At 33.1% G+C, this 15,402-nt stretch overlaps 1 protein-coding gene across 3 annotated transcripts in view; it reads left to right on the top strand.

The window, feature by feature from the left end:
• LOC108361712 (diacylglycerol kinase theta) overlaps window positions 1-15,402 on the top strand; it is a 79,417-nt gene that overhangs the window by 42,593 nt on the left and 21,422 nt on the right. For 2 of the 3 annotated variants that reach the window (XM_017614417.1, XM_017614416.1), the window contains 8 exons: window positions 388-524; window positions 3,769-4,058; window positions 5,882-6,203; window positions 6,703-6,932; window positions 6,993-7,141; window positions 7,201-7,380; window positions 13,355-13,643; window positions 13,766-13,922. In XM_017614417.1, the coding sequence (XP_017469906.1) occupies window positions 388-524; window positions 3,769-4,058; window positions 5,882-6,203; window positions 6,703-6,932; window positions 6,993-7,141; window positions 7,201-7,380; window positions 13,355-13,643; window positions 13,766-13,922 (1,754 nt within the window). Of the gene's footprint in view, window positions 1-387; window positions 525-3,768; window positions 4,059-5,881; window positions 6,204-6,702; window positions 6,933-6,992; window positions 7,142-7,200; window positions 7,471-13,354; window positions 13,644-13,765; window positions 13,923-15,402 lie in introns of all 3 variants that reach the window. The other variant, XM_017614415.1, reaches the window with a different exon arrangement.

The following is a 15,402-nucleotide window of genomic DNA, read 5'->3' as shown; positions in this document are numbered from 1 at the left end:
ATATAAAATACATGGAAAACTTTGAGCGCTTTCAGTGATCTCTAAATAATTGTTGATATCAAAATAAAAAGAGGGGTATAATTTTTCGACTCCGAGGGGGTGAGAGCATTAAAATTCGGACCTCACTTTTTTACCACTCTAATGTACATACATACTAGGAGTGGGCATTCTATTCGGATTTTTTGGAAATCAGGATAATTCGAATATTCGAATATCTGATAAAAAAATCTGGACGGGATATCACAAAATAACAATTGTTCCATCCGGATATCCGAATATACGGGTAATCCCGGCCCTAATACATACATACATAAGCATGTAGATGCAAAAAATCTAATATATACTTTATTATATACATTTGTATGTATGTAATTCATTATTTTTCAGAAATGGTCAAAGTTTTTGATGGTAACAATTCATTCAGACGTCAACTATATCGGGTAATTAGTGTGCCGCGTACATATACCCTGGAACAACTGTTAACTACAGCATTGCGTGCATTCCACATAACACGGGATCCAAGCGTAAGTTCTGCATAGCATTAGATCCGACATAGTCGAAGTATTCGCAATCAAAAATTATTAAAACAAATAAAGAAGTACATATGTATAGGGACAAAACGATACTACATAGTAAAAATACAAATACATACTCGATACTTTTCGTCCGATACCAAGTAATTTTGGCATCGATACTTGCGAACCGAGTACTGAGTAGATATCGGAAGAAAGTACTTGTATCGAAACCCGATTCAGTGACAATTTTATTTTCAAATCTAATTTTTATTGTTAATAGTTAAAAATTTGGCAGCTTAGTTGCCAATGAAAAAAAGGCCTACAAAGAAAAACCTATTTTCATCTCTATAACATATCGCTAGCTGTGAAAAGTTGCTAAGTCCACTTTTTGTGAAAACTCATATTTGGATATAGGAAGCAAGGTGAATTAAAAGCGCAACGTCTCCAAAAGGACTAACTAACGTGCTTGTTTTATTTCTATCCGTTTGTATTCAATTAAAGCCAAATTTGCTAAGTCCAAGAGAGGCACAGAAAAATCGGAAAACTCTCAAAAAATTCTAAATCTTGTAATTTTCTTCAAATGGACTTAGCAATTTTTCACTGTAAGCTAGCGATATGAATGCCTACACTACACTGTAAATTTGTCCTCCAAAAATTGTCAACATGATTACTTCTTTCAGAAATATACCATAGTTACTTTGCATAACTGCTGTTGAACAGTGTTGTAATAGAGATAACTTTTAGTAAATAATTAATTTGTATGAAATTAATTATAAAATAATTATTTTTGATTTCAATCGTTTTCGTACTTAAAAAAGAGGAAAATTATGTTAACAAAATTCTGTGAACTTTTTTAAAAAGAACTTATTGGACTTTGCACTTGTATTTTGGGAGGCCATCCTAGTAAAGCATGTTTTAAAACTTAAAGTTTTTCTTAAAAATTCGCCTAAAATCACAAATAATTATCGCATAAGTTATTTTGACAAAAATTCATAGATATGTGATAGCGTTTTTTTATACAACCAATTCTTATAGTTACAAATATCGATATAAGTAGGTATCGATACTTTTAGCCCGATACTTAGTAGGTATCGATACTTTGTTTCGATGCTACTTCCAAGTACATGTATCGATACTTCCATGGTATCGTTTTATCCCTACATATGTATGTATATGTTCGGGCCTTACCGGACTATGTACACGGCGCACGTATTAAATATCCCCAGCCAGCAAAAGGTCCGCAAACGTGGAAGTCGATCAATATTTACATTACACATAATATTATCAGCTTCGAAAACTGTCTGATGCATGAAATCAGTCAATGCATCTTTAACACCATAATGCATGTATGGATGTATTCACCAAATTGAAGTTTGTAATTAATGACCTCACATGGTGTCTTAACTAACGTCCTGTAATCAGCGGAAAGGTCTGCGATTATATTTCTTAAAATCATTAATAATTTATTGGTGGCGGAGTGACTGATATTGTTTCCGAAATCCAATGTGCTATTTTATTAGCAACTTTTATTTCTTTTACTTCCGAATTTTCTGAATTTATCATTTCAATATCTATATTAGATATATCCACGTAATCATCTTTATCTGAGTTCCTCTCAGCAAAATGTATATTTAGTAGACTATAATTTATTTTCAGAGTATCGTTTATAGATGAAAGTACATTCGTTGCTTCAGACTTCGCACGTCTTTTTATTGTTTAAGCTATATTTAAGTAACAGATGCCTTACATGTGTAATATTTAATAATAACAGCGATGCACAAAAACAAAAATTTGGTCTATAATTTTGAACAGACCCATCTGTCAAAACGTGTTTTGACATGCTTAATCCGATTCCGGAGTCGGTTTAGCCTCTAAACCCTCAAAAAGGGAAGTATTGCGAAAACGATAGTAACGACAGTAACAAAATTAATTATCGTACTCGTTATTATGGTATTAGTTCCTACTCCACCTGCATACAAGTACATACATAGTTGCATACTCATCACTCATACGTCCTGCCTAACTCATCATGACATACATAGGTATGTACATACGTATTAAATGTTTTCAATGTTGAGGGAGTCTACTCGCGTCTATTAAGTTTTTGAAATGCTGATAAAATTTAAAATGGAATATAATCACACAAGAAGCGTTTTAGATTTGAAGAAATTGAAAAGGCTCTACAATTTACTAGCCATCTTCAGCGATTCGCAAATTTTCTGTAATGTAATTGGGCCTGGCCAAATGCACATACCAGTTTTTTACTTGCAATTTTAAAATATCGAGGACAAAACTCAAGCAGGCAGACAGTGCATTATGAGTGAGCTGAAACGTGGAAAATAATTAGTGATCTCATTGTATGGTTGTAAATATATAGGACATTTACATTATTCTTTAATTTTTTGCTTAGTTTCATTTAATTTTCTGTTAATTTATTCTAAATCCTCCGCTTTTCTTCGCGAGTTTCTATAAAAGAAAACACGCTAGTTACATACATACATATAAATTTAACAGAAGTCATAAGAATATAACAGTTTAGTATACAGACCTACCAAAATTTAAGGGTANAATTTATTCTAAATCCTCCGCTTTTCTTCGCGAGTTTCTATAAAAGAAAAAACGCTAGTTACATACATACATATAAATTTAACAGAAGTCATAAGAATATAACAGTTTAGTATACAGACCTACCAAAATTTAAGGGTACTGTCAAATGTGTACCTACAAGGTTAGTGAGTGTTGAATTTTCCAAAGGAAAAACGCGAACGAAAGGATACCACGGTGACTATCTGTAAGTTAAGAAAAATTAATTCATTTTAAAAACTAATTCATATACATATAATATCTAGCATTTATATACTAACAATATTTTTCAATGTTCAGTAAAGACACTGGACTGTTTTTTTTTCTTGAAAATGTTCAGATTGTTAATTTTTCTGTCACAATTTAAAAATTTTTAAAACACGGTTGCTGAAGCTTTCTTTTAAGAAAAGTATAAAATACTTTAAAATGCCGAATTTTCAATAACCGATGAATTTCTGTTGTTTTACGGATAGAAAAATGTACGAAAGACGCATGGTCCACAAAACATACGTTTCCTTGCTGGCTGGGTCGTTTTTTCACCTTTCTACATACGTATGTATATAATAAGCAAGGTTGTTTTCCCCGATTTCAAACAGTTTCGACGACCAATAAACAAAAAAAAAAGATAATGCATTATTATTTTTATTTATTATATTTTTTTTTTTTGAAGGCATTTTACATGACCGACTTATATGCCCCGTCAGGCAAAGAGGACGCTCCTTTGCAAGATCCAACGCCCGTCATGAGCTTGACGCATTTGGAAGGCAAGAGACCAGCTATATATATAAGGTTTCATGATAAAGATAAGGGATACGTTCGTGTTTACCCGGGCAAACTGCAATGCTCACTGGAAGAGCCATACGTCAATGTTCCTGTTGAAAATACAACTATTATTAAGGATTTGATTCGAGATGCGCTTGATAGATTTGGTTTACAAGATAACCAAATTCAAGATTACAGGTAAAGTCCGCAGGAGATATGATTATTACGGCAGATCTAGATATCGTCACCTGAATAGCAAAAAGACCTTACAAACATCATCGTTGAAATGCACAAGGTCATAACTAATAAAAAAAAAATAAAATGAAAATATTTGTCACGACTTTTTCCATTTCATATACATACGTTGTTGTTACGTCTTTTTGCATTTCAGGTGACGATATACATATATCAAAGTATTGCAAAATTCAAAATTTTCTGTAAAAATGTCATTTTCGAAGTTTGATGCATTGCTTTCATGTCAACTCAGACAAATTGTTTATACTATGGGCTGGTTTCTCCAACTCAACTTAACTTAGTTTAGTCACTTTTTGGACTTAAGTCAAAAGTTATCCTGCGTTTTACACAGCTTATTCTTGGCTAAGTCAAGAAAATTTACTTAACTAAGTTAAGTTGAGTTGGAGAAACCAGCCCTATGTCATTGCTACTTAGCTAAGCCGTTATTCGCTGTTGTGTTTCTGCAGCATATTTTTAATACAGTTCGAATGATCCTACCTTCCAAGAAAATATATCGTCGATGTTTTTGCAAAACCGCCTAAATCGCCGTTGTGGAAAAAGTGAGATTTGGTAACCCTGAACTCCAGGCATCGAGATTTATGCAAAAAAATCGTTAAATCGTTATTAAAACAACAGATTTGTAAAATAATAGCTAAAGAAAATACCGCCTATTAAGGCAATGCCTTCTAAGAATAAACCGTTTTTTTTGCTCTCCGGTAAAATTTTAGTGCCGTAAGGTAGATGGTTTTGCAATTGGTCTATAGGCGGTTTTGCAAAAACATCAACGATATATAGATTTTTAATTAGACAATTGCTTAATGAATTGTACTATAATAGGAGTTTGCGAAATCTCTTCACGTACATGCATATGTACATATATACAATGTAATTAATAATGCTGAATATGTCGTATGTCTCGTTTGTGTTGGCATGCATAGATTTGATGCATCATTTGATTTCAAATTTATTCGACAGTGTCTTCATATGTCATTGTCAAACATATACATATGAGTACGGTGACCATCCGTCCTTTATTTTAAAGGGCAGTCCTTTATTTTAACCGCCTGTCCGATATAATTTTTGTCAAAATAAAAGACGCCCCTTATAAAATATAATGAAAACCTTTGCTAGTTTCTTTCGCACCCCACTTAAGGGTTTTATTTAATCGGTAATCTTTGTACAATCTATAAATCACGAATCATTGCTAATACTGGTGGGGGAAATTTATATGATTAAAACAAAAAAAATTATAAATATTTTTACATTTTCATAAAAAAATTTATATACTTTGAGTAAAATTCATTGTTCACGAAAGGACGCTGAGTTTCCAGTTCCACTGAAAAGAACAATAAACCCCCGCTGGCTTTGTCGTGAAGTATGAATAATGATAAAGGCATTTTGGCAGCAAAGGATGGCGAAGTCCTTTATGAGAATTTGGTTTGATTTTTCGGAATCGGTTAGAATCCGGCTACAGTGCCTTTCGAGAAGTGGAACTTGCGCAATTAAATAATACTATAATTATTTAACTGGTAAATATTTGATCTAAATATGCTTGAGGTACTTGTATCATACAAGTTGATGTACGTTTTTCCAAATCATTTTGAAAATATGTCCTTTATTTTACGTTGGTTAATATGGTCACCGTACATATGAGGGACGTGGTATGAACTGGCACTGGCATGATTTCACACATGTCGCTATAGTTCTACATTTGCAGGCCTTTAATCTGTATGCATGTACGTACATGCATATATTTATACTCTGTTTTATGTGTATTATTTGCATAGATGTTCCGAGGTATTGCTAGATCGTGGTGTCACTGAGCGCATACTATCGTGGAATGAACGCCCATGGGATATTATGAAACAATTGGGCAAGGATTCCATCAGACAAATGGAATTGATGCGTTTTTATATGCAACATAAGCAGGATCCACACGGACCAAATATCGCGTTGTTTGTTGGAAATTTACCACCGGGATTATCACAACGCAACTACGAACAAATTTTAAACAAGTATGTCACCGATGAAAACAAATTTACCAGCATTGGTCCCATTTACTACGAATACGGTTCAGTGGTTTTATCGTTCGAAGATGCACAAAAGGCGGTAAGTGCAGAACTGAATGTTTTAAATTTTTTAAGAGTGCCACACTAGCGGTTTCTGCATAGTAACCGACTGAGCTTTTAGGAGGGGCGCGGTGGGCTTCTATCTATAGCGTATTTTTTAGCATTCCCACTGCCACCGTTAGTTATTAAATGTGTTTATACAATGTATCATCATTTAACATTGGAAAATTATACATAGTACATATGGTCGTTTAAAGTACAAAACCGCGTATCAACAAAATGCAAAACCGCGTATGTGAGGTTGCATAAATTATTTTCTAGAGAGTAAAAACACGCATATTTATTTCAAAATTGTTTTTTTTTATAAAGCAATCGCATTTCTGGCTAGTATATTTCAGGACGAATGGATAAGGCTTGTGTGAGCAAACCCAAATTTTTGGCAAAATATGTCAGTTACGCGGTTTTATAGAACGACTATACGCGGTTTCGTACTTTAAACGTCGATTTGTAGGTGTTAATTTGTCCTATATTTTCATTAGGTTCGAGCCTTCTATAATTTACGTGAAACTATTATAGAGGATAAGAAGCTTTTGGTTATGTTATTGCCAAACATTGAACCAAGCATGGTGCCGTCGGATGTACGACCACTACTTGTATTTGTTAATGTGAAATCGGGCGGTTGTCAAGGATTAGAACTTATATCGAGCTTCAGAAAACTGCTAAATCCATACCAAGTATTTGACTTGGATAATGGTGGACCACTGCCGGGGTAAGCGAGAAATATATTGTTTCGTGCGATTTTTAAAGAATTATATACGTTCTCTATTAGTCTCTACGTTTTCCGTCAAATTGCCAACTACAAGATATTGGTATGTGGCGGTGATGGTACTATCGGCTGGGTATTGCAATGCTTGGACAATGTAGGGCAGGATTCAGAATGTTCAAGTCCACCTTGCGCCATAGTGCCGTTGGGTACTGGTAAGCGAAATATAAGTTATTATTAGCGAAAAATTAAATGCCTTTGTATATGTAAATAGGTAACGATTTGGCGCGAGTCCTTTGTTGGGGTTCTGGGTATACGGGTGGTGAAGATCCTTTAAATTTGCTGCGTGATGTTATCGAAGCTGAAGAGATACGCTTGGATCGTTGGACAGTGGTGTTCCATCCGGAAGATAAACCGGAAGAGCCTGCACTTAAGGCGCCCTCAAACACAACGGGTAAGAAGAAGAAGGCTCACCAAGCACACCTTTCGCAACAAACAAATCAGCACCACCAAATACCGGCCATTACATCGAGTGAATTATCAGGTCATTTGATGTGCAACATTTTATATTATTATAATAATTATGATTATGATTTTTTATTATTATTTTAATTTAATTGTTATCATTTATTATTATTGCCATTATTATTTTCATCGTTATTTTCACTGACAATTTCTATTGGCATTTCAGTCGTTGAAACAAGTAAAATTGGTTGATTTTATTTTCCACATTGCTAATATTTTACTTTATTCTTTACTCTGTTCTACTGCAATCAAACCTCTCTTAATAGTATTTAACTAACACCGGCAGGAAATATTTTCAAACTAATTTTTTCTGTGTACATATGTACATATGTGTGTATGCATACTTCCATTTTTTTAATTATATTCAGATTACATGCAGTTGCACAAACCTCCATTTTTGATCTGGTAGGCAAACACCTGTCAGTCGCCTACCATCTTAGTTTGTTTAAAATAACTTGATTTTGGATGAAAAAAGCTCTACCCAAAATTACTTGGTACCAATCCAGTGTCACCTTAAAAGTTTATTAAATTAAAAACAAATTCAAAAAATTTTTGTAAAAATTTTAGAGCTTTTTAATTAGATTTGAGCAGAGTATGGAATCATTATGCATTTTATCAAAAAAATTAACTTTTAATCATTATTTTAATACTTGCGATCAATCATAATAATAACATTTTGAGTTTTATTGTATTGCTCAGGAAATACAATCATTTATTGCGTTTTATTTTTTTGATCAAACATAAAACTCATTTTTCGAGCGTTATTTTTTGCTCTGCAGTAACAATTATTTTGTGAGTTGTTTTCTTCTAAAACTAAAAAAATAATGATTATTTCTGATCAAAAATATAAAACTCATAATATAATGATTATTTTTTGATCAAAAAGAAAACCACTCACAAAATAATTATTACTTCAGAGCAAAAAAATAAAACTCGAAAATAAGTTTTATTTTTGATCAAAAAATATAACTCGAAATATGATTTGTTTTTTTTTTGAGCGATTAATTTAAAATCGAAATGTAATTCTTATGGTGCATTTACATGGTATGAATCTGTTCATAAGCCGTATGAATTTTCCTATAAAAGAAGCACCAACTCTATGAAGAAATGAATGAAAGCGATATATATTTAACAATTTTGACTTGTATACTAGACAATATTTTTTTTGTAAACAGCAAATAAAAAAATTTTATTTTGTGCTAGCTTCGAAGCTAGAAGCTTATTTTTTTGTTAAATGTGCTTTAAAAAGGACCTACTGCCAATAAAGCCTTGTGGATTGCTATTTTTCCATATTTGTAATGCTTCCATTTAAACATCTTTGTGGAAAAACAGTTTTTTGTTCAGAATTGCTTGTTTACGAAACGTTTGGCATAAGTTGAAATCATAGGGATGCCGTTTTCTTCCGTTTGTGAGTGGATTTTATACTTGAAAAGGCACCAAAATATGTATGCAATACTTCTACATATCTTCGTTTAAAGCACAAAACCGCGCATCAAGGAAATGCAAAACCTCGTATGCGAGGTTGCCTAAATTTTATAGGAGAGAGTGAAACTGGTCCCAATTAAAAACGGTTCTCTCTTTTAAACTTAACAATCTTCTCTCCTTATGTCTAAGTCGATATTTTATTTATCGATATTTTATTATAAATGGCTAAGGGCTTGATGTCAGGAGCTTCCGATGACCAAATATCTTTTTTGGCACAAACTTCAGTTCCGAGGTTTTGCAGAACCACGATACGCGCTTTTGTACTTTAAACGACGAATATGTATATCGCTTGAACAATATGTTAGTGTTTGGCCTAGCTTCTCCTCCGATATTCGGCGTGCGTGATTTTGTCACACAAAGTAAAGGACAGTTTTACGCCGACTCCGAACGGCAATTGTATTTTAATGAGTAGTTGTTTCCATGACAGAATACACTCGGAGGTTTACTATTACCAACAGAGGGGCAACCACTATTAGAAAAACTGGGCTTGAACTCAGGCTCTGCGTAATGCTCTACAGCAGCCGCCACTACTTTTACATATATTGCTGGTATATTCAAAATACTTTCCCGAACTTCGGAGTGTATATATGTAATATAAAAAAGAATGAGAGGTACTATAAGAAAATGTACCCAAAATTCTGGAGCAAATGGAAAAATGCTCATTGAAAATAGTTCACATGTATAAATTAAAAGATATAACTTAATAGGTTACAGCGCTAAACAAAAGGAAAAGTTAGAAAAAATAGCAATGCGGTTTGAAGGAAACATGAAGCCATAAAATGCTTGTTTGTTTCGTTAATACCCTGAACTTTGTAAGATATGGTTCTAAAATCGCAAACATTTTCGTGGGATGTTTTTGTTTGATTTCGAATTGAAAATGCATTTCGATCATATTGTACCGAAATAAGTGCGGTATCTCTGCATTTTTGTAAAAGCCAGAAAGAAGCATAAACTGTATGAAAAAATGAAAGGGAGAAGTATACATGCCTTCTATAATTTTGACTTATATATATATTTGGCAAGTCTTTGTGTAAACAACAAAAAATACACATTTTCATTTCTTTGCCAGCTTGGAAAATATAAGCTTATTTTTACTTAAACGTGATATAAAACTCATTAAAATGTTCTGTAATGTCTTGTTGTAAGTTTGTTATCATGTTCTTCGTATTTTTATTGTCCACTAAACGTGAGTGGCTTCAATTTAAAAAGTTCTAGTACAAAGAATTTCTTTGTTTTAAATTTGTTTGTTTATTGTTTTTAATTTTTAAAATTCATACTTTTGACATGTATGTGAATGGCGGAGTTGCCGCTTTCCTCCTTTTTGGTGGGTTTTTATATTAAAAAGGCATCAAAATGGGAAAAACCCCCTTGGTATCTCTGCATCTGTTAAACTTTTTATGGGAAGATGTATGAAAATTCAACTTGCTATAATTTCATATGCTTAACAGTATCACAACAGTATGTTTACAGTATCTCCCCATAACTTTTCATATGAAAAAATTTATTATATGCATCCCACTCGCTATCATTGAATTCCTCATTAGAACATGTAGTCCCTCTATTTTAACGTATCAACAGTTCATATGGCTTCATACCATGTAAATGCGCCATTAGTTATAATTTTTATAGATATCGCTCAAACATTTTGAAATCGTAAGAGATTCATACAGAGCATGAAAAATCATGTACATTTATATACTCGAAATTGTTCTACGATATTTTGAACCTTTTGATTTTTTTCATTAAAATTTTTGAAATAATTATTATTTTCGGTCCCTGATTTCGAGTATGCAGTTTTGTAGCCCTTTGAATTCTAGTAGAATAAAGTACACGTTTCAAATGGCTAAAAACAAGCTTTTTTAAAAAAGCTCGAAATTTGTACTAAAGTTTGTTGAATTTTTTTTTTTAATATTGCACATTTTGGAAACTTGGATTTACACGGGTTTTGTTAAATAATGAACTATCTATCTATATACATATATATAAATGGGGTGAAAAATGTGTAGTAGTTCATCAGTTGAGAACGGTTGGGCCGATTTGGCTAAATTTTTTTTTAGTTGTTCGTAATTGCTAGGTGGTTTATACAAAATAAAATTTTGTTTCTTTGCTAGAGCTTCTCAAATATTAAAAAAACGCGATTTTTTGACACTTTGACCTCGTTTTTCTTAAAATCTGGAGCTGATGAAAACTTTATGCCTACGAATTTGTAATCAGCACAAAAAAGCCTACGATTCGTCTGCAGAGGAATGCTTCAAAAATTAGTCCGGCGGCATCATTTCAGCCGGTTTGAACGCAACCGAAACCATTGCAACGTAATGTATGAAAAGCGAGACGAAGACGACCGATAGAGTTTAAAATCGCAATTAGAGAGGTTGTCGTCTGCAGACGAATCGTTCGTTTTGCCTATCGTTCGTGATATAGAATATGGCCCTAATTATATAAATAGAAGCTCCTTCTTTTTATAAGAGGTGATCTCGCGAACGGCAGACTTTCGATATATTAAGGGAGCGTGGCATCACCCATACATATCGAATTTTTCATACCGTCATAGTGTCCTGGAAATTGGTATAGAGATTTTGGGACTACTGGAAAAGGGACGTGGCGCTTACCAAACATATTGAAACTTTTACCTATCTGTAAATATATACACCCAGAATACATTGTTCTTTTTCTTTTTCATAATACATTTTTTTGTTAATTTTTTATAGAATTGTAGTACATTTTGCATCAAATGGCACCAAATTTTTAGTATGCAGTTTTGTTGTTCACTCAATTTCAGTATCATAAAGTGCAAGTTTTAAATGGCAATAAGCCGTTGATTTTTGAGAATTTTTTCGCTGATGATGTTGCGCATTTTCTCCGTATAACGAGTGCGTGATAGTTTTTTTTGTATGGGAAAAAATGCCGAAGAGTGTCAGTATGTAAAAGGCTTATTCTGGTGGCTTAACTCCTCCTAAACGACCGAAGCGATTTTGATGATAATTTTTTAATGATAATTTTTAGTGGTGCCGAGTTATTACTAAAAGTCGTCGATTCGGAGGCACCAGAGATCAAAGTCAAATTACTCCCGTTAAATCAACCATCAGAACATTGCGATGCTTGCTTTAAGGTGACTAAACAGAATGTGGACCAACGATACTCACCAGTTTAGAAATTGCCACCCGGGCCCGCACGCTGCCAATAAAAATTCATTCCGACCAAACTATAGCGAAATGCACGCATTTTTATTCATAGATAAATGCACAAATGTTTATTACATAAGCTGTTGTTGAAAATTTTCCTCCACGAGGCGCAGAAATTGCTTAAATGTTCAATATTTCATAAAAAAATATTGAAAAGCGAAAAAACAAAAAATATTTTTGTAACGCAAATAATTTCATTGTATAGTTTAATGTTTTTTAAATCTGCACCCAAAAAAATTTTTTCATTCGGACACTTAATTTCAAAGAAAAATAAAAATTTCCAAAACACTGCAAAAATTTACAACTGTTGTTCAAAAAAAAACTATTTGGAATTTTGCAACAAAATTTACACAGTGTACTTTTCGACTACAAAACTCGGCGCTGAATATCATTGAAAAATATGAATCTTGGTAAATTCGGGGCCCACTTGAGGAAGCCTTTCCCATACATCTTGATGCTCTAGGAATATTTTTGCATCAAAAAGAAAATTTTGAAAAAAATTTCGCTTACATCTTTTTGGCGGTGAGGGCTCAATGTGTGAAAATTACGTGATTGACGGAAAATCTAACTCACACACGCTCACGCCAGCGAAAGTTTCAGTCACGCATGATCACGGAAGTTACGTGATTTTTCTCTCAAAACCACGCACGCTCACGCGTGAAAAAGCGTGACACAACGTGTCACGTAGAAAATCACGTATTTTGCCCATATCTAGCTGGAACACACTCGCAATTATGAGCTATAAAGAAAATGCTTAACGCCTACTACTAGGTAAATCCTTGCCCACTGATGAGGACTTTGACTCATTGCGCCTAATGATATTCCGCATAAGAGTCGAGGCTTTTTATTGGTCTTTACATCCATAACATATGTACAAATATGTACTTTTTGTCAACCTGCTTTAATTTCTTTTAATTTCTTTCTGTCAGCTTAAATGTATAAGCATGTACACTGTACATACATACATACATACATATGAATTAAATCATACTTACAACCATATTTACTACTAGAACATATAACGCACCGATTGTAATGGCAAACTCCATAAACGAATGCAACAAATAAAATGTTAACTTGTGTTTGGTTGTTGCTGTACATGCTCATATGTATGTAAATGTCTATAAACTTACACCACTACTCCTTAATTTCGACTTACATATCTACGTATATTTGCACACGTAACAATTTAATAATTTAATATGTTAATTTATAAAATAATGTTTATTTCCATAGGTGGGGGTGCCCAGAATGAGGATAATTCACAGATTTTTGTGATGAATAACTACTTCGGTATCGGGATTGATGCCGATCTTTGCCTTGACTTCCACAATGCTCGAGAGGAAAATCCCAACAAATTCAATTCTCGTCTGCACAATAAGGGTTATTATGTAAAGATGGGTCTGCGAAAAATTGTTGGCCGCAAGACCGTTAAAGACCTGCATAAAGAACTAAAATTGGAAGTTGATGGCAAAGTCGTTGAACTGCCACCTGTTGAGGGCATAATTATTTTAAATATTTTGAGGTAAGTAAGCGTACTGCGCACATACACTCGTACACACAAACATATGCACATAAAAAACGGAGCAACGGTTTACAAAATCGAATTGTTAATCAATATATATTAATTACTTTATTCATTGTCAGTTGGGGCAGCGGCGCTAATCCCTGGGGCCCTGATAAGGATGACAACTTTTCTACACCGAATCATTACGACGGCGTGTTGGAGATTGTTGGTGTTACAGGTGTTGTTCACTTGGGTCAAATACAGTCTGGAATACGTACAGCGATGAGAATAGCCCAAGTTAGTAAATCCAAAATAGGAAAAAACCATGCATCTCTTAAAATGTTTAAAACCCGTATGGGCCAAAAATGGGTTTGAGAGAAAATATAGATTTATTTTTTTTTTGTAAATCATTTGAAAGTTTTAGATCATTAGAAACAATTTTTAACACACAATTTCGGAATCACTCAACCAGAGGCTCATTTGAAGAGTTACACAGTGGTATTAATAACATTAAAAATGAACACTTATATGACGCTATCCCTTGCAATTCATAAATAAAAAAAAAAGTTGTGAAAATACGCGGTTCTGGCGATTTTCAGCGCTAGACGGATAAGCTCTCACACTGTGATAGTAATACAAAAATTGTTTGTGACTCAACCTTATACATATGTATGTAAGTATGTACACATAACGCACGTTTAATAGTATAGAGATGTAGTTCAAAATTTACGTTTTTGGAGATTTCATCTGCCAATTAATAAACTTGATAAGGAGAATATGTTCAGCCTAACAGAAGCAAAAACTTACAAAAAATGGCAAGAATCTTTCCATTTGCCTTTTGGCATACCAACTGTATGCATTAATAAAACTTTGATTGAGTTTTCCCACAAAATTTAAATTATGAAACACTTTGTTATAATACAGTGGATCACAAGTTTGTGTTTGGTTTTAGTTCCACGGATGCCCCTACCCACACTCCATGTAAAATCGCCTGCTGATTCCAAAAATCGAGTTAATTTTTTATTCTATTGATAAGTTTTCGAGATATTTTCAATTTACCGTTAATCAGCTAAGAACAAAAAGTGGTTCCACTTAATCACGTACATATATCGTACGAACCCATTTAACAATCATAATATGAAACACGGCAAATGAAAGCTTACAAAATTCTACATAGACTTTGTATACATAACTTTTCGATAGGTCTGATAGTATTTGACAAATTGATTTATCATTCCAGATTTTTTTTTTTTTATGAAAATATGAAAAAAATCAAACTTTAACAGAAGATGAATTAAAAAAAAATATCAGGTTCTGTGTAAAATTGTTTCATTCGCGCTAAAACCTATTCTATTACAAAAAAAAAATAAAAATCAAGTTGCTATTGAATAAAATCGATGGATAAATAACGAAGTAATTAGTAGTCAAATGAAAATGCGCAAAGATTTTTTGTATGAAAAATTGGCAGGAAAAAATGTTACTCATACGCCATGTATACCTGAGTAACACGCTTTTCTTCTCATATTAAGCTGAATAACGGTAAATTGAAAATATATCGAAACCTTTCCATAGAATAAAAAATTAACTCGATTTTCGTAATAATCGAGTAATTCTATATAGAAATTCGATAGTGGCATCCATTGAACATTTTTGGTGTAAACCAGTGTTATTAAACGTGCGATATATATCTACTATGTATACATATGTATATGTATAAATGTATATTAAACTGTGTCAAATAAAACGACTGTTTCTTTTCTTTCGCTCCTATATGGGT

This window comes from Rhagoletis zephyria, unplaced genomic scaffold, assembly GCF_001687245.7.
Source record: "Rhagoletis zephyria isolate East Lansing unplaced genomic scaffold, Rhagoletis_zephyria_1.1 Rzeph_scaffold_00824, whole genome shotgun sequence".
NCBI lineage: Eukaryota > Metazoa > Arthropoda > Insecta > Diptera > Tephritidae > Rhagoletis > Rhagoletis zephyria.
The sequence above is the reverse complement of the archived record's forward strand: the minus strand, read 5'-3'. Positions and strand labels throughout refer to the sequence as shown.